This window comes from Xyrauchen texanus, chromosome 39 (genome assembly GCF_025860055.1).
Source record: "Xyrauchen texanus isolate HMW12.3.18 chromosome 39, RBS_HiC_50CHRs, whole genome shotgun sequence".
Taxonomy (NCBI): domain Eukaryota; kingdom Metazoa; phylum Chordata; class Actinopteri; order Cypriniformes; family Catostomidae; genus Xyrauchen; species Xyrauchen texanus.
In genome coordinates, this window is record NC_068314.1 from 12,672,762 (window position 1) to 12,696,077 (window position 23,316).

At 39.4% G+C, this 23,316-nt stretch overlaps 1 protein-coding gene across 3 annotated transcripts in view; it reads left to right on the top strand.

Annotated features, from left to right (window-relative positions):
• Positions 1-23,316, top strand: part of lrp1aa (low density lipoprotein receptor-related protein 1Aa) — a 296,995-nt gene that overhangs the window by 263,183 nt on the left and 10,496 nt on the right. For all 3 annotated transcript variants that reach the window (XM_052110997.1, XM_052110998.1, XM_052110999.1), the window contains 13 exons: positions 1,861-1,998; positions 2,075-2,212; positions 6,049-6,168; positions 8,010-8,281; positions 11,352-11,530; positions 13,057-13,163; positions 13,275-13,394; positions 14,110-14,286; positions 14,402-14,542; positions 16,198-16,368; positions 16,692-16,853; positions 18,831-19,014; positions 20,254-20,352. In XM_052110997.1, coding sequence (XP_051966957.1) covers positions 1,861-1,998; positions 2,075-2,212; positions 6,049-6,168; positions 8,010-8,281; positions 11,352-11,530; positions 13,057-13,163; positions 13,275-13,394; positions 14,110-14,286; positions 14,402-14,542; positions 16,198-16,368; positions 16,692-16,853; positions 18,831-19,014; positions 20,254-20,352 — 2,008 coding nt within the window. The remainder of the gene's footprint in view (positions 1-1,860; positions 1,999-2,074; positions 2,213-6,048; positions 6,169-8,009; positions 8,282-11,351; positions 11,531-13,056; positions 13,164-13,274; positions 13,395-14,109; positions 14,287-14,401; positions 14,543-16,197; positions 16,369-16,691; positions 16,854-18,830; positions 19,015-20,253; positions 20,353-23,316) is intronic.

Genomic DNA, 23,316 nt, shown 5'->3' on the forward strand with positions numbered 1-23,316 from the left:
GAAATTATGCCATTAGTATTTGTAAATTTCAGGATTTCTTTAACTTAATTTAAAAAGTTTACTGCTGAACTTTCAAGAAATCAAATTGTCCCAACTCAGGTCCAGTACCAAGGCTGTAACCATTATAGAATTTGAGGGAACACCATGTCGGGATGTCGCCCTCCCCGCCTTTTTTTATAGCCGATTTTTAAACTCTTACACCCAATGCTAATTATGTAGTTACAACCAAAGTACCAATAGGTATACAGAATACCTTTACCAAAACCAAAGCACTAAGTTTTTTTATCCTGTTACAGTAAGCTAGGAATTTGTATACTTAGGAGTAAATTTTGTTAATATCACTTTGTAAAGGGATTAATGGAAAGGAGGAGGTGAGAACCGGCCTGAGAATATAAATAATATTTTAATGAGAAACTTAAACAAAAAGACGAACATACAAAGGTGTCAGACAGCTGTCAGTAAATCTCTCTCTCCCTCCCACTGTAATCTCCAGTCTGCTTTTATCCCTCTCTGAGGCTTGATTAGCCTGATTAGGGGCCGGGTGTGTGGAATCACGACCCTGGGAGCCCCCAGCATGACGTACACCCCCCCACCCCCACCCCTCTTTCCCTGGGGAGGGGCGTGCCTTCCACACAGTCTGCCGGCTGGTCATCCTCGTCTACCTAGGGGAGAGAAACAAAAAAAAGTGTGTCACCTACACGCCGTAACGTGATCGTGCCAAATTAACAAAATATTTTAAAAAGAGAGGGAAAGGCCAGCACGGAGCGGCAGTGGAAGACAGAGACGAGAGAAAAAAAACACATTCTCGGCAGTTATCCGATACACTGCAGCTTGGTCCCCGGCCTCTCCTCCACCCTCTAGCGAACAACAGCCGTTCCTCCCCGGGTGGATCGGAGGCTTTCCTCCAGCCCCTGGCAGATGGAACCCCCCTCCGTATTTTTGGTGGATGGTAGGGGTCTCCCCCGGTAAACGCTCCAGGCGGTTGGTGGGGAGCCCCTCCTCCCCTCATGGTCGGCGGCTGTTCCTCCACTTCCAGGCAGCCAGGCTCCTCCGTCCTACAGTGGATGGCTGTGGCTGCTCCTTTTGGGTGGATGGTAGTGGTGAGAACTCCACTACGGCACATCCCTCAGGGTGTTCAGGGGAAAGGAGGAGGCGAGAACCTGCTTGTCGCTATAAATAATATTTATTATTTAATTTATAATATATCACTTATTTTTGTGTGCCTTTAAGAAATCAAATTTAAAATATAAAGACTGTCATAAAGAGAATGTAAGAACCTTAATTTTGTCTGAACCATGTGTTCAAAAAGACTTCAAAGTCCCAATCTCAAACATGATGTCAGAAGGATTAACCCTTTATATTTTAAGGAATAAATGTCAAAGAATATTTGGGATGAACAGAAACTGAGGAGCCAAGTAAAATTCAGCATTTTCACTCAGAACACATGAAACATTTTAGAAAAAAATACATAGACTGTGAAATAATAGTATTTTAATTTAAAGAAAAGCTAAATATTGGTAGAATTAGAATTGTATTATTATTATTATTATTATTATTCCTTTCAAAACCATTACAATTATTTTATGGTGATGAATGGGGACATGCATATGGTTTAAAATTCTTATAAAAAAAAGATATATACAGTACATAAAATCAATGTTTTATTTTAAAAGTCCTTCGAATTATGCATTAAGAGTTAAATCTATCAACTAATGTAAACTATTTAGAATTCTATTAATTATATTAGTAGTAAGTTAGAGTGACACACTTAGCACTCAAATGGCCCCATTTTGTGAGAATGAGCCATGGTTTATTCTATTGAATCTCCATTTAAGTAATTTTGTCTCTGTTTTGTGTCAGAAACTCCTGCCCCTGTGGTCTGTAAAAAGGATGAGTTTACATGCAGTAACGGGAAGTGTATAAGCATTAACCTGCGGTGTGATTACTTCAATGACTGCGAGGACTACGGCTCTGATGAGATCAAATGCAACAAGAAAGGTGTGTTTACTTGTGTGAGTTGATTTAGTTGATAGTAACAGTGTAAAGTAAACTGACTAAGTATTTGTCTGTACAGATTCAGATCTGAATGAATGTCGGCAGAATCGCAGTGTGTGTGGAGACGGAGATGAAGCTCACTGTGTACTGAACGGAACAGACTCGTTCTGCTCCTGTAAGTCCGGCTTCCAGAAAATGCTGCAGCAAACCTGCACAGGTACCACTACTACTCACACAGACACTGACATATGTCAGAAAACTATTAGGTCTGTTTAACACAGCATGTGTGTGCAGCATTTATGTATTAAAGTATTTATACTGTCTGCATAATCAAACAGGTATCCACATAGCACTGAGGCTATTTCTGTCACACATAGTATTCTAAACTCAGCAGAAATTGGGTGAAAATGCACTGGAAACCAATTTATCAACACAATCTTTTGCAATATCAGCTTTTATCAACATTAAATACTGGAGTGAATTACTCATCCAATGTTTGAAAAAAGATATCTGTTGAGCTTGATGCAAGTTACTGAGTGCTCTGCAATTTGGGGTTTTGGTTCCATACCATGTAAATTAATTATCGTTTGGACGTAAATGTGATTCCAGTGTAGATTTCATTACCTTTATATTTATAATAGTTCACTTTCTTAGGCACTCGAGCTGCATAATCGCATTTGGACACCTCCTGAGTGTCACATGGTCTGAAGCCCTTGTACAATCAAGGCAATTTATTGGCTAGTGGCGCTTAAGCAACGCCCCTAGGGAGCTACGTCACAGGCTCCATAAAAGCGTTCAATTTCACGCCATCGAGTCAGATTTGTTCTTCAGCACACAATATCATCTGGCCTGTGTTGAACCACTGACTCACGTCACGGTTCATCATCAGCGAAGATTCCCACGACATGTGTCACCTGTCTGGGGTTTTGCATTCTGTCACAGTATTGGAGGAGTGAAGGCTTCCCTCCGCTGTGCCACTGGGGGACTGGTTTGTGACAATAGATTTGAAGGATGCGTATTTCCACATTCTGATTGCAACAATGCACAGGTGCTTTTTCAGATTTAGCTTTTCCATTTGGACTTGCACTGGCACCACGCACTTTCACAAAATGCATGGATGCAGCTTTGACGCCCTTGAGGCTTCAGGGCATCTGCATTTGAAATATCTCATTGATTGGTTGGTGCTAGCTCACTCTGAGACTTTGGCTGCCCAACCTTGAGATGCCATTTGAGCAATCTAAGGCTGTGTGTAAACCTAGACAAGAGTGACCTGTTGCAAAGTTTCTAGGGTTGGAGTTGGATTCGTGAGCAATGCAGGCACATCTGTCTCCAGTTCGGGTTCTGTCATTCCAGCGATCAGTCTAGCGATGTTCAGAATGGGATGCATTCTCCCTTCGAGAACATTTCACAGGCTTTTGGGGATCATGATTGCAGTTTCCACTGCAATTCCCTTGGGCATGTTGCATACAAAACCTTTTCAATGCTGGATGAACTCCACAAAGCGACTTCAACCACTGATGCTTGCGTTCCATCTCCAGTTTGTGGTGCTGCTGACATTAAAGATTTTCCATGTCCTCATCCATTCAGACAACAGGACGGTGGTGTCCTACATAAATCGGCAGGGAGGAGTGTGTTCTCATGCCATGATGAGGCTGGCACATTGCATTCTTCTGTGGGCATGGGACAATGTGCTGTCTCTACGAGCTGTGCATGTCCCGGGCCAGAATTTGGCGGTGGATCTTCTGTCCAAACAGGGCTTGATGCCCGGAGAGTGGACATTACATCCTCAGATTATGGAACAAATTTGGACAAGGTTCGGCAGAGCGGAAATGGACCTGTTCGCTTCAAGCAAGATGTCACATTGTCCCCTCTGGTTTTCCCCCTGCCTCCGGCACCTTTGGACATCGATGTGTTGTCACATCAATGGCCAACAACTCGTTTTTATGTGTTCCCACTGATCAGTCTGCTGCACACAGTTCTGCAGAGAGTTCGGGAGGATTGGTTTCATATTCTGTTAGTGGCGCCGTTTTGGCCATCTCAAGTATAGTTTTCGAATCTGTTCTCTCTCCTAGAGGAAGTGCCTTGGGAGATTCCAGTCAGAACAGACATGTTGTCTCAGGCTTGTGGCAGCATTTGGCACCCCAGGCCAGACTTGAGCATGCGCTTATCAATGGAGTCTCTGTCGGTAGACATTCTCTTGTCTCTCATTTTATGCACGGGGTACGCAGGCATAGACCTTTTCTCTGTCTGTTGAAACAGAGGTAAACTCTTAATTTTCTCTGTTTTATTCAGACGCTTTAGCTCGCTTGTATGCCGCTATATGCTTGCCACGTGGGCGTAGACAGTTGGTAGCTACTGTTCGCATGGCATGAATGTATATTGTTTCCATTGCCATTACGCAGCTTGAGTTCCTAAGAAAGGGAACGTCTCGGTGAAACGTAACCCTTGTTCCTTGAGTGGGAACAAGATGCTGCGTAAGCTGGCTATACTCTCTAGCAGCTTCATAGGCTCGTGCCTTCGTGCAGAAAATCTGATGGCGCAAAAGTGAGCACTTTTATGGAGACTGTGACGTAGCTCCCAAGGGGAGTCGCTTAAGCACCACCAGCCAATAAAAAGGGCTTCAGACCACGTGATACTCAGGTCATGTTCCAATGCGATTACGCAGCGTCTCGTTCCCACTCAGGGAACCAGGGTTGCCTTTCATGTAACCATGAGACGTTTTCAATGACCCATTCCCAACAACAATATTATAGATTACACCCTTTATTAATCCTTATGTTGTGTTCCAGTCATTTTGACCCAGACTGTTTTTTTCTTACGATTTTTAATTTTCCATTTGGAATAATATTCCTTGACTTTGTTCACATATGGTCTCTGAAAACACACACAAAAAGTATAATTTTCTTTACATTTGTTGGGTTTTGATTCAATTTGCAACACATATGTTCCCAGTCAAATATTACCAGATATTGGAAATGAATGGATTAGACTACAATATACAGAAGTATTAAGTGTTCAGAGTCATCCTAATCCTTAAGATGAGCACATATGTGGATGTGTGTTTGCACACACAAAGTCCTTGGACATGTGCCCACACACAAATAGACACACAAACACTCAAACACACACACATTGTCTTTCCATGTACACTCTTTGAGGAATATTTAAAAATCCTCTCATCATATTATGATGTGTTTGGTCTCGCTTGAGTTGGTATAGTCTGCTGTAAGTTACGATATGTCATTGTCTATGTTATATGTACCATATGTTTCAGGAAGTAATAAGGAAAAACATGACAAAAAGACATTTCTTTTTATTATATTTGTGTGTTTGTGGGAATTTCATATACTAAAACTCACTGCAGTTTGGCCTCTGAGTAAAACAAATGTACTCATTCCATTCTGCAAATCAAGACCTTTCCAACGTTATAAAACACATGGCTATTTCATCTTTTTATGGTTTTACCAACTCCGAATATAATTGATGTGATAACAAATTTGCAATGAAAAACAGTTCTTGTTTTTCAGCAAATTAAAAAGCATGATTTAAGAGTTGGTAGGATCAGCAGTATGCATTGTAAAATTTCAGATTCTTAGCTTTAAAATGACACCTATTTTGTTCAGGCCAAGCAAGTGTTTATTATGTAATTATTATGTATTTTTTTGTTTTCCGCAAGGAGTGCCCTCCCCTGGCCCAGTATAAGCTCAGTTCAGTGAATCCTTCTATCAATTTTGTTTTATTTTTATAATTAATAAAAAAAATGTGCAATATGAGAGATTTATTAACAATCTTAGTGGGCTGGTCATTTTTGACCGGGAACACAATATGCAAAAAACAAACGCAACACAAGGGTTAAAGGAAATCGTCAATGTCACTATTTTCTGTAAAGAGTGTTAGCTCTGTTACGCAGCAGAAATGCTGTCAATGCGAATACACAATGCATGCCTGCTGTTGGGATTACACTTCAGCACCACTTACACACTGCTTACATGAGGTGTGTGAAACAGGCCTTACTGTTATATTTGTGAATGAATGGTTTCTTTTCTCTGACAGATGTGAATGAGTGCAAGCGCTTTGGGGTCTGTTCTCACATCTGTAACAACACGAAGGGCTCCCACAAATGCAGCTGCCACAAGTACTTTATCAGAATCAACGACACCTGCAAAGCAGACAGTACGTTTAAAACTACAACTATATTGCTCTACTCAGATTGTATGTTATCATTTGTTGGACTGTCAGTAGTTTCTCATTTGATAGTGTTGTCCAGGCTTGCAATGTTCTGGCATTGCAAGTGATGCTAGTGGGCTTTTCCTTTTATTTAATTTTCTGGGAATTAAAATAAGGCTTGTAAAGATATACAGTCCGCTCAGTCGGTCTCACACTTGAAACAAAAGCACAATACATTTCTGTTTAAGTTGTTTGTAAATCCATGCTTGTTTAAATTTAATTGAATGTCACACTTTTACACAGAAAAATGGGTCTACTTGTGTTTCATGAATATGGCTCAATATGTCAAGAAGGAAACGGATAAAGGCCCTGTTTCCAACTGGTATTAAGTTGTGTTTTTGCTAATCTGTTCACAAGTGGTCAGCGTTAAAAACAAGTGGAAACAGGGCCCTAAACTTCATGGTCACTGAAACTACATACAGAGGTAGTCAAAAATACATGTGAACACATAACATTTGAGGTGTGAAACACAATCTTTTCTGAATTTGTCCTGGACAACAGCGAAGTGCCACCACCCTCACCTGTCAATCAACTGCTTTATTAAAACAAGAGTTTAAACTTTGCTGGATATGTGTGGCTTTAAAAGTAAATAACCATCTGATCTGAACATTTTAAAAAGCAAATACATATACAAGCATGAGAACTTTACAGAATTTCTTCAGTGTGTCTCATATCAACATCTAAAGCTCAGGTTAACACGTAAATAACTAAGAATTATTTTTTGTGGTTTATTATCAGGCAATAACACACTAACATTTGAGTGATGTATGTCACCATGAAATCAGAGACCTTTCAAAATTACAACACAAGTGGTCACAGGAGACTCATTTGAGACGCATGGAAATACCAGTTGGACATAGGAATGCAACTCGGATTGACCACGTGATCAGATCACCAAAAACACATCTTATTACAAGGTGGAAACAGTGCCAAAGAGAGCTTTATTTTCATTAAGAAGGAATATTTTGGCTTCAATACAAGTAAAACTAAATTAATTCCTTCCTTAAAGGTGCACTCAGTCATTTTTTTTTTCCTCTTTGTGCCTCGTTGCAATGGAATCACCAGGCACCCCTCATTTATTGACTGCAGAAATCAAGAGATGACATGGAGGAGTGAGTTGAAATATATATGAGGGAGCTGTTCCATTGGCTGTTCTTAAGTATGAAGTAGCTGTTCCATCGGTAGCCCTGAAGCCAGAGTCAAAACTTTGAATTTGATGCAGGCAGCAACATGTAGCGTCAAACCAAGTAAGAGTAAAACCAAGAGGGGTGTAATGTGGGCCCTCTTTGGTTGGTTGAAGACCCCACACCACCATGTTCTGGACCATCTGCAGTGGCTTAATTGTGCTACCTGGGTGACCTTCTAACAGAGCAGTGCAGTAGTCTAGTCTTGAACTGACATGAGATTGGTCAACAAGCTGAACAGGAAAGGTTTGGTTTTCCTAATGTTGTAAAGCATGAACCTGCGAGCAGTGAAGATTAGGTGGCAATCAAACACTACTCCCAGGTTCCTGGCTCTCCTGGTTTTCAAGATTGTTCTGCATAACAGAGGCTGTGTGCCTTTAGGAATAGACTGAGTGATGTTGTGTATATCAAGAAGAGGAGGGGTCCAAGCACTGAACCCTGATGCTCCCCAGTGGTTAGCTGATGTGACTTTGAAATCCCATTAATTCACAGCAAATTAAAAATGGTGTCTATTCTGACTCAAATCTATTGCTTGTCTCATGATTGTGATATTAAATTTTCATTTTCTCACTGTCCTGTAATGCCTCCTGTGTGTCATTCTAGGCAGTGAAAAACAAGCTCTGTACATCGCTGACGATAATGAAATTCGCAGTCTGTATCCTGGGATGCAAAACTGGATCTATGAACAGGCGTTCCAGGGAGACACCAATGTTCGAATCGACGCCATGGACCTGCACATCAAATCTAAACGCATCTTCTGGACCAACTGGCACACAGGCAGAATCTCATCGTTTGAGCAGCCTTCATCTGGACCAGCCTCACCGAACTCCAACCGCAACCGCCGACAAACTGATTCCAGAGTTACTGATCTAGAGGTCAGAGCTTCACAATCTAGAACCAATGTACTTAGTAATTATCAGCCTCAGTGCCATGTCAATAATGATTTACTGTTGCACCAAAAAGTATTTGAGCTGAACTTAAAAATCCATTAATTCCTTTGCATTTAAGAACAAATTATCAAACCAATTTGCATTCATTGTAAAGAAAGATAACATAAGCACACTTTTCAAGCAGAACATTTAACAAAAAAAGCATGTTATGTTTTAAATGATAAAATAGACAAAATAATATTTGGGCACTTGATAATGGTTTCATTAAAGTATTTTAGTTTTTTTTTTGCAAACCTTTTGTTCGCTGAACTTCTTGACAATATCTGGGCATAGAATCAACAAGTTTCTGTAAAAACTGTGGTGAAACTTTCCACCAGGTTTTAGCACCAAAGCATTCAGTTCATCCACACTAGAACATTGACACTCTGACATTTTATTCTCCATTACATCCCATACAGTTGAAGTCAGAAGTTTACATACACCTTAGCCAAATACATTTAACCTCAGTTTTTCACAATTCCTGACTTTTAATCGTTGAAAACATTCCCTGTCTTAGGTCAGTTAGGACTACTTTATTTTAAGAATGTTTAATGTCAGAATAATATTGGAGAGAATTATTTATTTCAGCTTTTATTTCTTTCTTCACATTCCCAGTGGTTCGGAAGTTTACATACACTTTGTTCCCGTCTGTCGCTCACTTGACATTGTGTCGAATGAAGTGACACTAGGGGACTTTCTTGAAGGCCTCGGTTACCTCTGAACTTAAAGGTCAATGAAAAATTGGCATACAGAATTTGAATGTCCCTCCCCCGGACATACGGGTATAAAAGGAGGGAATCGTGGATCTGTTCATTCAGATTTCTTCTTCGGAGCTGAGCGGTTGTGCGATCAGCGAGCTGAGATCACTTCTGTTCCACTTACCTCTGCAGAGCGTTGCTGTTGGATCTACGTCATGTATCGGCGGCTTTCTCCTTCTAGAGGTGGACTACCACCTTCGGGTCGGCACGCCCATTCTGAGGCTGATGTTCAGATGGCCGACTTGCTTGCCCGGGCCGCCGTGAGTGTGGGGTTGGACTGGAACTCTCTGTTCTCCCCGCAGCCCTCACAGCTAGGCGATTGGTTCCTCGGGTCCGGACGCCGCTCACAGCCATGCCGTGGGAAGGAGTGACGCAGGGGGTGGATGGAGTGGCATTCCTTTTTAGGATGGAAAGCTGCGAGAGCAACGTTGCCATGGTGAAGTTCTCGCAGTGAGAACAAGAACCATCCACAAGTGCCACCTCAGTGTGATCACAGCCCAGACACACGAGGCAGCGTCTATGACCTGCCCCAATACCTTTACAAGATTTTACAATCTCAGGGTTGGCTTGGTCTCGTCCAGTGTTCTCTCAGGTCCGAGCACTTAGAACTCGGGAATACGGAACGTCTGACCGGGTATTCTGCTTGCAAATAGCGCCTTTCCCCTCCACCGAGGTGATCACGTGTACTCTTTCGCCCAGGAGAGTCCACTAAACTTGCGCTCCCTGGATGTCCTTCCTCCCTAGCCCTCTGGTCGGCAAATTCAGCGGAGAAATTCCCCGACCAGACCCACTACGGGTACTAATTACTCTGTACTGGTATAGGTGCTCCACAGGATGGGCCTCCATGGATTATTCCCCCTGTGAGTATTTTCCGAGGTACGGTCCCTACCAGCGGACCCGCGTATCCCTTGGGCAGTCCCTTCTGCCCCCCGGGTCACCATGTTTGTAGCATCTCCTCCCTCGCAGCTGGTAGGATCTACCACCGCACCACTTCCAAATGTGGCCTGAAAACCGGTGTGACGTATTTTGGAAAATTTTTCCTTTGTGGTCTCTGCGGGGTCTTTTCCCCCTGAAACAATAGGAGTTGGAAAAGAATGCCTTCCCCGGTGCGTTTTATAGTGTTAAATGGCCCCAGCCACTTTATGCAATAAACATAGAGAGAGAAAAGGTGCATCTGGCGTGGCTTGCTCCCATGCTTGGCACGTCGCTTGCCCTCTCATTGGCCTTTTCTCATGTTCAGAGGTAACAGAGGCCTTCAAGAAAGTCCCCTAGTGTCGCTTCATTCGACACAACGTCTTGTTCCCTCCATCAGGGAACGGAGGTTACAACAGTAACATAGATGTTAGTATTTGTTAGCACTGTCTTTCAATTTTTTAACTTGGGTCAAATGTTTTGGGTAGCTTTCCACAAACTTTTTTGCAATATACCCAATTGTGGAGGATGTAAGATTTTGTTTTTTGCTTACCTGGCGAGAGTATATCAGATCGTCGATGTTCTAGTGTGGATGAATTGAAAGCTTTGGTGCTGAAACCTGGAGGAACTTTCACCACAGCTTTTACAGAAACTTGTTGATTCTATGCCCAGACGTTGTCAAGAAGTTCTGTGAAAGAATGGATTGCAAACTAAAGACTAAAACACTTTATATACTATAAAACACTATAATCTTTAATTAAGCCATTATCAAGTTCCCAAATAGTTTTTATCTTAATTTTAATCCATTTATCCATTTTTGTCATTTAAAAAATTACAAGATTCTTTTTGTGAAATTTTCTGTGTGAAAAGTGTGCTTTTGTGTCTTTACAATAAATGCAAATTGGTTTGATGTTTTTTTCTCAAATGCTAAGGAATTCGTGCATTTTTAAGTTTAAGGGGCCACTGTATACTTACTGTGGGCTGACACAAAAACTGTATAGATGGATTGCTGAAGCATTTCCAGCTTAGCTGGATATAGTGAGAATAGTGCAAAACAGCTAATTATAAATTAAAATAGCTTGTGAAATGAAGAAACTATTATTATATGATTAAAATAACACAAGTGAAATTAAGCTAGTAATATTAACGAAGTAAAACAATAGAGCAAATTAAGTAATTAATATTATTTAATAAAATAACAATACAAACGAAGTGAGTAATATTAACAAATAACAGTAGTGCTCAAATAAAATACTGCGCAATATAATAAATTAACAGTGCAGAGTAAACTAAGAAAGTAACAATAAATGTAACACAAAGAATAAATTAAGTTTGATTCGTTGTAGATCCCTGGATTGAAAATGCCTCGTGGGATAGCTGTGGACTGGGTAGCCAACAACATCTACTGGACAGACTCGGGTCGTGATGTCATTGAGGTGGCTCAGATGAATGGACGCAATCGCAAGACCCTCATCTCGGGCATGATTGACGAGCCATACGCCATCGTGGTGGACCCTCAGAGAGGGTGAGAAAAAATATTGTTACATTTATTAATGTTGTTTGCTAAGGCAAGCATCATTATAATTACTGCTCGAATTTAGGGTTAGTGATTTGAACAAATCTTGAACCCCAAGTATAAACTTTAGTAAGTAACTTGTCCCACATTGTTAGTGCTATAGACATGAATGATACCTCATGTGGCTTGTTAAGGAGAGGTGTGGTATTACTTTTAAAAGTGTTTGGACTTTGACACTTTTCACCTAGCGGACAATAAAAGAAAATAGACTTACTCTAAAGGAGAAACCAAGCCATATCTAGAGACTATCACATTGATGCTGTATAGCCAGAGGGGTACTGGCTCCTCCAGCTGAGTCTGGTTTCTACCAAGGTTGTTTTTTATACACAAATTAACACCTTAAGGAGTTTGTCTTTCCACCAAATTAACAAACTTTCGGCATACTCGCTGGGGGCCTAAAGACAACACATTTTAATACATAACTTTCAATTGTGTTTTTAATTATAACAAAAGCTGCTTTATTATACCAATAAAAATGACTTGACTTGACTCATAGATGTGAGGGTGGGGTCTTTTGACTTGTACCAGTAAGCAACTACCTAGTAACTAGGTATCTAAAAAACAGAACACCCTAGCAACCACATAGCAACCCACTAATGGTGCAATCATGTCATGGCAGAAATACTGTAATTTCAAGACAAGTCCTCAGAGATTCTGCTCTGAGTTTTTCAACATGCTAGCAATCATCCTGAACACTCTTGCAACCCCAAAATACCCTAGAGACCATCAAGGATCGCCCTAGCAGTCATGTAGCAACATACTTTACATTACCATCACCGACGACCAATCAATGTGGTGGCCAGTCTTGCAAAGGCAAGGACCACTCACTTTTTATTCAGAAAATATGAAAAGCTAGTCATGTGTCTATAATCTCTATCCATTAAAAATCATTGTTGATGTTTAAAGGTCCAGCAAGCCATTTTTTAAAGAACTGTATTGTATGACAAATAACTGAGTTAGGTCATGAAATATTAATCCCGTCTCTCTGACAGTGTTAGTCTCTGTAAACAGGAAACTAAAATGTGAACCTTTTGTTAGATTTTTTGTTTACCCACTCAGAATAATTTTAATGGCTTCCTCCCTGTTATTTTGCACGTGCATATACAGTATTTGGGAAGCAGGATCATTCAAGTTTAACACCATATTCAGCTTCAAAGCATTTGTTACATTTGTCAGTTCTAAGTTTGTTGTATGAGAATGCTATTTTGCCACTGTTGCTATTGACAACACAATAATGATGTGGTACTCATTATAACCTGCTACATCTCCGATACCAATGGTCTTAATGGTACAACAGTATCTTTGTAAGGCAGGTTTTGGAAAGAAGAGCCTTTTATAATTCAGTGGCCTAATCTGGTTGAATTACAGAATAGCTAAACACTTACAGCACCTTTTAATTAAATCAGTAGATGCTCTTGAAATCAATATTTGTATTTGTATTGAAACTATGCGAATATCTGATATGGTTCTTGCAGCACTATGTACTGGGCCGACTGGGGAAATCACCCTAAGATTGAAACAGCAGCTATGGACGGAACCATGAGAGAGACCCTGGTGCATGAAAACATCCAGTGGCCCACAGGTTAGACACAACAAGCACATATCACGGGGCATTACTCAAGGTTTAATGAAATACCACAAACACACATATTCAATCCGCCATAACATCAGTTCCGTTACATGTCTTCTTCAGGTCTGGCTGTGGATTACTTCAATGAGCGTCTGTACTGGGCGGATGCTAAACTGTCTGTTATTGGGAGTGTAAGACTGAATGGAACAGATCCGGTCATAGCAGTTTCAAGCATAAAGAACAGTTGAGTCATTCACTTTGTCAATACAACAGTTTAAATCTCACTTCCAAAAACTAGTCAGATGCCTCCATTGGCACCCTTTTAAAACATCATATGACATGCTCCCAAAGGCTAGTTTAAAAGATGCTGTGGGCAAATGTATTCAAACCAGAAAACTATTTTTCACCAAATTCTAAGGCATCATCATTTTTGTTTTTCACAAAGAAGGCAAATGGGACTTTTTTCAAGTCTCCAAATCCTATATGCTGCACACGTGGGTATTTGCAGTATTAAAATTATATGGCTGGCAAACATTTTGCAAATAACGATAGTTCCAAAAAGCAACTATCGGTACCAGTTAATCGATAAAACCGATATATCGGTCTACCTTTAATCAAGAAAAGTTATTTTGTAGTGCTTCTATGACATTTTTGGCTCATGTGTCGACTCGCATGCTCTTCAGGACATTTTACTCGTGATTTGTGTGAAAATTCATTATTGTAGCACCTCTACTGTTTTTTTTACCAGCGATAAGTAAAACAAGCCACATACAAATTATTTTGCAAAAATGTAGATGTAGTAATATGATTCAGTGAGACCAGGTTGGTTATTTGTATTACAATTTATTATGAATTGTCCAGAGACAGTATGAAGAGAAGACGGTTTGCCTCTTGTCGTGGCAGAGATGATGCCACCTCAGTTCGTAACGTTTTGTTTTCTCTCCCTACACACACACAGATCTGCACCACCCCTTCAGTATTGATATCTTTGAGGACTTCATCTATGGTGTGACCTACCAGAACAATTTTGTCTTCCGTGTCAATAAGTTTGGCAAGAGTTCAGTGGAGCATCTAACAACTGGCATGAACCATGCCACAGATTTAGTCCTGTACCACCCTTACAAACAGCCAGAGAGTAAGTATACAAACACTAAATCTGCTTTTTAGATTATAACAGAATAGGAAAACAAAACAGTTTAATTTCAAGTCAGATTTTTACATAAATGTGTCTTTGTTTTTGTGTATCACAGTGACAAACCCATGTGACAGGAAAAAGTGTGAGTGGTTGTGTTTGCTTAGTCCCAGCGGTCCAGTATGCACATGTCCAAACGGACGAATGTTAGACAATGGCACATGTGTGGAGGTGCCCACCCCTACACTGACACCAATTTGTGAGTACACACACACACACACACACACATTTACTTAGCAAAAGTTGGTATCAGAATTGACTTAGTGCCGCTGCGGTGCCCTCCACAACTGTCCACCTGCTGATCTAAATCGCTAGGCGTTTCGAACCCGGGTCGCAAAAACTACACTGAAGTCAGACGCTTTAAAATGTCATCATAGAGACAGTAAGTTTCAAACATTCTGACAGTCTCACATTGTCCACAATCACACCTTACTATTGTATTTGCCTCTACTAATCCAACTGTTTAGATCTTTGTTTGAGGTGAAACAAGTGGTGTGGGGGGTTATGACACTCCATCGTCAAAATTTTGTAGGAGATTTGGATTTGTTGTGATATTCCTGAGGATCAGGAATATCCTGAAATGTAGCACAAATAAAAAATGAAATAAAATTTATGTCCAACAAAATGATAATCTCTGCTTAATTAGTTAGTTCATGTTTTGCAGTTGTGTCCTGCGTTTTATTTTATTATTTAATTGATTTTTTTGAGGGGACTGTAAACAAATCTAATATAACCCCATTGTTCTGGGATTGTGTGGAGCGAGGAGGAGATGTCATCATAAATGGGGGAGCACAAAGTTGTTGTCACTGTCACCTCTGCTGGTAACACACATAAACAACATGCTGTCTTCCATCAAAGTAAAAGGCTTGATTAAATATTTTGGCTTCTTTCTACAATTCTGCGTGCTCAATTGTCACAGAAATGTATTACTATTATATATTTTCTGTAGGGCAGTGAATCCCAACCTTCTGGTGAAATAACAATGCGTATAAGCGCAACAACAATGAGCGCAACAACAATGAGTATAATTCACTTTCTCACAAATCACAATTAAAACTGCTGGTTAACAGTTCAGGTTAGCATTTCTATTTTTTTAATAGAGAACGTGGCTGAGTGATGAGGGACAGCTGGGGGAGAATGATCGCAATTGTACTCACATTGATGATGGAATCGGACCACAGTTCAGACCGCAATAATATCATATGAACAGAGATCAGCGGGGACAGGAAACATGGTTTCGGATCAAGCAATCATTCCAAGAGTGAAAGCATCCTATAACTCCACAAACCATTACATTTTAAAACCTCATCTTTTTGGGAGAAAATTTAACTACCTTTTAACGCCCCTCCATGGACATTTGTTGAACATTTTGTGAACATTTGTTTAGAATATCATGGCTGTTTGGAATTATGAGATATTTGACCTTCTCCAAAGTGCTTCAAAGTAGAAAATGATTGGTTTAGTTCAGGTTTTGTGGTCTGCGCTGCACTGTTTAGTGCTCCGCATGATCCAGTCTAGCCTGGTTTATTACACCTATCATGGGGAAGCATGCGAATTGCAACATGCTGTACAAATGAGAACCTTATTTAGTGCTAAAATATTTTTGGGATAAACAACTGAACATCTTAAGGGGTACTAGATCATCATTTATTAAGTAAGAGCAGTTTGCATTTTAGCTTACCAGTGCGCAGTGGTCATTTATCACAAAATCATGCAGGAAAAGAGTCAGGGATTCTACTGGGCCCACTGTTTGTCAAAGTGGGACTCAAAAAAGGGTCAATTTATTAATACCCAGCAACTCGTCCTTCATGCAGTCTTTCCTCTTTTCTTCTCTGTTGGTTTCTCTTGGCTCAGCTCCAAGTGGCCCGTGTAACCTGCTGTGTCTGAACGGTGGCACTTGTGTGCTGAACGCCAGGAAACAGCCCAAGTGTCGCTGTCAGCCCAACTATGGAGGAGACAAATGTGAGATTAACCAGTGTAGAGATTACTGCCAGAACGGAGGGACCTGTACAGCATCACCCACAGGTACAACTCTACAAACACATTTTCTCACATGTATGACAAAGTACACTGCACAAACAAGCATAAAAACACCCTCAACATCTCTCACTGATTCCCAGACAAAGCAAAAATGTGTCATGATGACATGGTCAAATGCAAAACTTGCGACACCCATAACAGCATTGAAACTTTGTACATCCTCATGAACACACCTTTCAAAATTGTTTATGTACCTGTATTCAACAATAGAATAAATGGTTATATAAAATGTAATTAACCAAATATATTTAAAGTCTACATTGAAAGAGTTTTTGTAGTTTAAAAAACATTTTTGTCATATTTTTCAGGCGCTCCGACTTGCCGTTGTCTGGCAGGCTTCACAGGACCTAACTGTAACCAGCGCACATGTCAGAGCTACTGTAAGAATGGAGGAAACTGCACTGTTAATCGCGGGAACCAGCCCACCTGCACATGCCCTGCAGACATCCTTGGAGACCAGTGCCAGTACCGTAAGAACAAGTCAATCAGTAGAATTATAACCGAGCTACAGTCTTCTTTAGTCTGTCCAAGTCGTCAGCTGAGGAAGTGTTAAATACACATTGCCGGACACTTCTGTCTTTCAGAGCACGAGCAAAACGCTGAGGCCAGTTGTGGTCCTATTAATGTGTTTGAGCGAGTCCAATCTACAATCACATTATGTAGGTCTGTTAGTCTGACTTCGCAGAAATCAAACTGGAAAGATTTTAGTCAGACTAAAGCTTTTATATGGCATTTTAAAAAGACTCATTCTATTAGTCTGACTGAAATCAAACTTTTAAAATATACTGCAGTGGTTCTCAAAGTGTGTGTGTGGGGTAATAATTTAAGTTACTCGTTTTATCCAAAGAATTCGTAAAAATTAAATTTATTAGAGGTATTGGTATTGGTATTGGTATCGATATCGGCGTTACTGGCCTATAAGTACTTGGTATCGGATCGAAAAGAAAATAAGTGGTATCGCCAATCCCTACACAAGAGGTGAAGATGACTTGTATGGTGCTTTTGTAAGTTGGACAGCCTATCACCATCCTCTCAGTCTCTTCCCTCTATCTGGTCGCTAAAATGTGGTACCTGTAACTTTTCTCAGCGCTGGACAGGATGGGCCAATCACAGTTGTTTATTATTACTGGTGTTTAAAAATGCTTTTATAGGTACTACTGAGGGGGATTAACATTTATGTTAACAGTATGAATCCTTGCAATTATTAATATTATTTGTTTAATAACTATGCAGTGTAAACATCTCCGTTGAGAAAAAAACGTTCTGCTATTTAAATGCAGATGGAGGATTCGGTTTGCAATGTGTTCATGCCCAGGGTTTCTGGCTCCTGCAGTAGTATCACTTTTTATTTGTTTATTTTTACACGCACGACCAGACGAGTTAGGGGCTGTTCACACGAACATATTTTTGTGCATCTGTTCTGTTTTCCCATTGTTTAAACACATGCTGGACGAATGTCTTTGACATTTGCACCGCGTCTCGCTTATTCTTCAGCTTCTCGAGCAGGACTGCCTTATTTTAAACACCATGTCAATTAAAAATAACTTGTCAACAAATTGTCAAAAATGTACGTTGAGACACCTGCACTCTGTTTCATTCTTTGTGCTGTGTCTAGATGGTTTTTAGCACAGGTGTCACAAAGATTCAAGTTAAAAAGTGAAAGCAAATAAATTTGAGAACTACTGATGTGCACGGTATGTGTAAACCTACAGACGGTCAAACCTGCTAGAGTTTGTGAACTTCAAATGCCTTCAAGTGCTCTTGGGCAGCTCTATGTCCATGTTGGACAGTCATTATTATGGACATTTGTACAAATTAAACACAATTAATCATGCCCCCTGACTGTACGAACATTCCAAAATAAAGAATTTTCATTCCAATGGACCAATTCAACTTAAAATACCACCTTCATGTTTTAGCAAGTCACAGTCAGCAGGGGGCAGTCAGCACAATTGCAGCTGGTCAGACAATATGGTCAATGATATGGAAATAAAGCAAGCAATATATTGGCTTCTAAAGACTTTTTATTGTCTAATCACTTTGCCACAATATTATAATGTCTTTAAATGATCAGAATCATTATTTATAAAATGATATTGATTATTATATATTAAATTATCTTTATTTGGAAGTCTTTCTCATCAAATATTGAATGTGTGATTAACACAATTAAATAATCGGCATCTAATATAATTAATTCAAATTACATTTTTAATCTATTGATAGCCCTGATGACAATATTGATTCTTGAAAATATTGTAATGTAAAATATTGCAGTACACTGAAATATCAACGTTTTCCCCAACCTCTTTTAACATGTTTGGAACTGTAATGGTATTAGACTTGTGTACCGCATCTGTCTAAAGGTGATCGAAACAAGATAAACAAGAAAAGGTCATGTTGTAGATTTGAGGCAGGATTTTAAAGTGTTTTCTTCTCATCAACAGGCACATGTGATGGATTCTGTGATCATGAAGGGACATGTCTGCAGTCCAGCGATGGGTCGAGACAATGTCGCTGTCCTCCACGTTTCATCGGCAACAACTGCGAAGTGGACAAATGTCACTATTGCCGTGACGGCAAGTGTATACCCACCAATATCTACCAGCCTCATGGAGACGTCACGTGCAGGTCAACCTTCCATATGAACACAGGCTCAAACTGTAATGTACATGAACCTTAAAGGAATGTTTCAGGTTCAATACGAGTTAAGCATTTTTTGCCATAATGTTGATTACCACAAAAATTTATTTAGACTCTCTTTTAAAAAAAGCAAATAATGAGATGACAATGAGGCACTTACAATGGAAGTGAATGGGAGCCAATTTGTTAATGATAAAATACTCACTTTTTAAAAAAGTATATAAACAAGTATGTAAACATGATTTTAGTTTGATAAAATCACTTACTTTTCTGTGTAATGTTATAGCCAATTTTACAACTTCGTTGCCATGAAGATTTAATGTCAACAAACCCTAAAACGACTGTAAAAATGACAATTTAAATAACTTTACTGCTCAAATAATACATGAGTTTTTACAGAAGAATTAATGTAAGTGCTTTTATAAAATTATAAGCTTCACATTTCTTTGTTTTAACACTTTGCTTTGTTTTAAAGAAAAGGAGGAACGGGTCTAAATACATTTTTGTGGTAATCAACATTATGCCACAAATACTGTCATTTGAGCTTATCTTGTATTGAGCCCAGAACATTCCTTTAATAATAAGTGTATTTGACTTTTAATTGACAATTATTTTGAATATTTTAATGAAACAAATGTGCACTACAATGTTTTAAATGCATGAGATGGTTGCATCTCACTAGATTTTGAATAAGAGGAATATTAAATTAATTTTAGCACGATATGTATAACAATTATATATATATATATATATATATGGATGTTTGGACTAATTGTAACCTATTGCTGCCCAAATGATTTTAAAAACTTTTAGCACTTTCCTTCACAATCAATGCGCATGCTTATGTTCTACTATAAGTAGAGAAGCCTAATTTGTTCAGGGAGCAGGAGGTGATGTATTTCCAAATATGTACTGTGATAAACCCTTTGGTCTTTGCTTTCATGAAAAAAATGATCTGAACAAAATTAACTGGTTATTAACCAGATACCAGTATTTCAATTTAAAGTTTTCACTCCGGAACAATTGAAAGGGATTTCCCTCCCGTTTTTTTGCCAAAAAAATCAGTTTGTATTTGTTTTTCGTTTTTGTTCCTTGGACCATTTTTAGTCCCTGCTTAAAAGGTCACTTTGTCTGTTGCTGAAAAAGGATGTACATTTTCTATGGATTTTGGTTATCAAATTTTCCCTGAACTGGTACTAAATCATCAATTTGCTGTATGTGTTGTAGCTGTGCCAATGGCAGTATCCAGCCAAGCTGTTATACGTGTGAAGGATATTGTGCTAATGGACAATGCACCCTCGGCCCCACAGACCTCCCAGAGTGCAAGTAAGTAATATATTGTTCACAATACAGTCACATCACAAAACTCCCCATGCAAGAATAGTGTATGCAGTTAATGTTTTAAGTGAGAAAGAATTTACAATCACCTTGTCATCAATTGCGTGGCTTCGACTCATCACAGGGTCATAGCAGAATCTGTCTATAGTATCTAACAGTATGGAGTGTTGGTGGCTTAGTTCTGAGGTGGCTCAGAACTGGTAAGCAGAAAGTTGCCAGTTCGACCCTCACAGCCCCCCACCACTGTGTCCTTGAGCAAGGCACTTAACTCCAGGTTGCTCATAGTCCATCAATCCACTCCATCGTGTAGGTACTGCTGCCTCCAATCTGAACTCCATTCACCCATCACCCTTCAGTCCTCTGTCCTGTAGTCTCACATTCTATTGAAGCTGCTGTCTTTACTGCAGTTGAAGTGAATTCTAATGTGTACATACAGCCATCACGCATACAGACTTATATATCAATTTAACAGCATGTTTCCATTTAGAGGTTGTATGCCTCACTGAAACTTCATTCAATATCCTGCAAGTTAAACACCATCACACAATAACTCCCGTGAGGTGATGTTGGGAGTGTAATTGTATCATATGAATGATGTGAAACTGAAAATACAAATACATACACTGGTAAGTTACATGCACATAAGCCATGGTTGTGTCCACAGGTTCCAGGAGTATTACAAAATTACTGTAGCTAACTTGTGGATTGCAATTACAGTATCTCACAAAAGTGAGTACACCCCTCACATTTTTGTAAATATTTGATTATATCTTTTCATGTGACAACACTGAAGAAATGACACTTTGCTACAATGTAAAGTAGTGAGTGTACAGCTTGTATAACAGTGTAAATTTGCTGTCCCCTCAAAATAACTCAACACACAGCCATTAATGTCTAAACTGCTGGCAACAAAAGTGAGTACCTTCCTAAGTGAAACTTTTCCCTGCCCGGTGTCATGTGACTCGTTAGAGTTACAAGATCTCAGGTGTGAATGGGGAGCAGGTGTGTTAAATTTGGTGTCATTGCTCTCAAACTCCCTCATACTGGTTGGACAATTTGGACATTTTCACTTCGGGGTGTACTCACTTTTGCTGCCAGCGGTTTAGACATTAATGGCTGTGTGTTGAGTTATTTTGAGGGGACAGCATATTTACAAACTGTACACTCACTACTTTACATTGTAGCAAAGTGTAATTTCTTCTGTGTTGTCACTTGAAAAGGTATAATCAAATATTTACAAAAATGTGAGGGGTGTAATCACTTTTGTGAGATACTGTATATTCTTTAAAGATTCAACATTGATTCTATAAAACAACATCACATGTTGATAGCTCTACATATGTATATAACTGACAAGATTGAAACGTCCTGAGTAACATCAAATATTAACATCTTACTAATCAAATACTTTTATGTATAATAACAACTATATAACTTACAGGGAATGCCTTATCAAGAGTTTATAAGAGAAGATGTCCATTGATTGTAGAATACACACAAACATTCTTTCTTGCTGATCCTGCTCAACTAACTTCCTGATACCTTGGGTGCTTCTTATTTCTTAAATTATGCATTCTCGTTTCCTTGTTCCTCTATCCTCATGCACGTGACACATAAACCGATCAAAGTCTGCCATGATAAAGGATGTATCCATTTTCAAAATGCACCATGAGGAAACAAAGGACCGAAGAAGTTTACTGGGGATGCTTGAGTGAGGAAGTACAAGAGCATCCTATGCAAAAGATTTTGTGTACACGCATAAATTCTCCTCATCCTTCACTTCTGACACAACAGTTTGAATTCATAATTTTCATATTCTTTTACAGTGCATCTTGTATTTTTTGTTATTTGTTATAAGTTTCAACAACATAAAAGTAAGCAATCAGAGGTAATGCAGCTGTGCAGAGACGGCACTTTAAAGTGACACATGAGTGAGCAGGATATTCCATTTTCCTTGTTTCCTGTCCTAGCATGCTTTCCACAATTACTAAGAGGAATAAGTTATGATGAAAGAAAGGAAGCAAGGAAAGAAAGAAAACGAGTGTACACAATTTCACAAATGAAAAGCACTCTTTCTAATGAGGTCACTTCCTCTAAATGTTCTGCTATACCCCAAATAACCACCAGTGGTTAAAATAAAAAAGGAAAGCAGTTGTATATATGAATAGTAGATGTGTTATCCTTACTGGTAAAAGTCATCCAGCAATTTTACTGCAGTTTAACTGGTTTCATGTATTTACATGGCCATTTTCAGCTAGTTTCCTTGTATAACTCACTACAAACGCCATACCTTTTCTTCAATCTGATACTGTCAACCTCCACATAAGTAGACATTGGTGTTTCCAAGTTAGCCCTTTCCTGGTTTGCATCAATCTTGAACAACAAGTCTTACCATGTAAACTGGACATTATCTCTCTCTCCTCACCATGCAGTGCTTGACACTTGTGTACCACAGGGATCAGTACTTGGACCCCTATACTTTTCCATCTTCACTATATTGCCCCTGCTAAAAAGATCAGTGTAGAGCAGCATGAATTTCAAACGTTTCCTACTGTTTTTGCTGGCTAAGGCCTATTCACAACAACATCTTCATGTTCTATATGTTCCATTGATTGCAGAAAAAATACTGCTGCTCGACATTTCCTTTGGAAATTCTTTCATGTTGCATTTTTGCTGATGCCCCATCTCTGGTTGAAGACATTCAGCTTAAGACCGGCAATGGCCTGGCCTTTCTCTTTGGCTTGACCTTCAATCCTTCATCGAAATTTACACCTCAACCTGACCAATAGAGTCAACCACTTTTGGTCACTCACCCCCTCATTTCTCCACAAGATGGGTCTAGTATATTCACAGTATTGCACTACTGAAAGTCTGTGCTTGTTGTGTTAGGGACTTTTAGGGAACTATCTTGATCATGTATTGGTTTTCTAGTGACAACATTGATCATTGAAT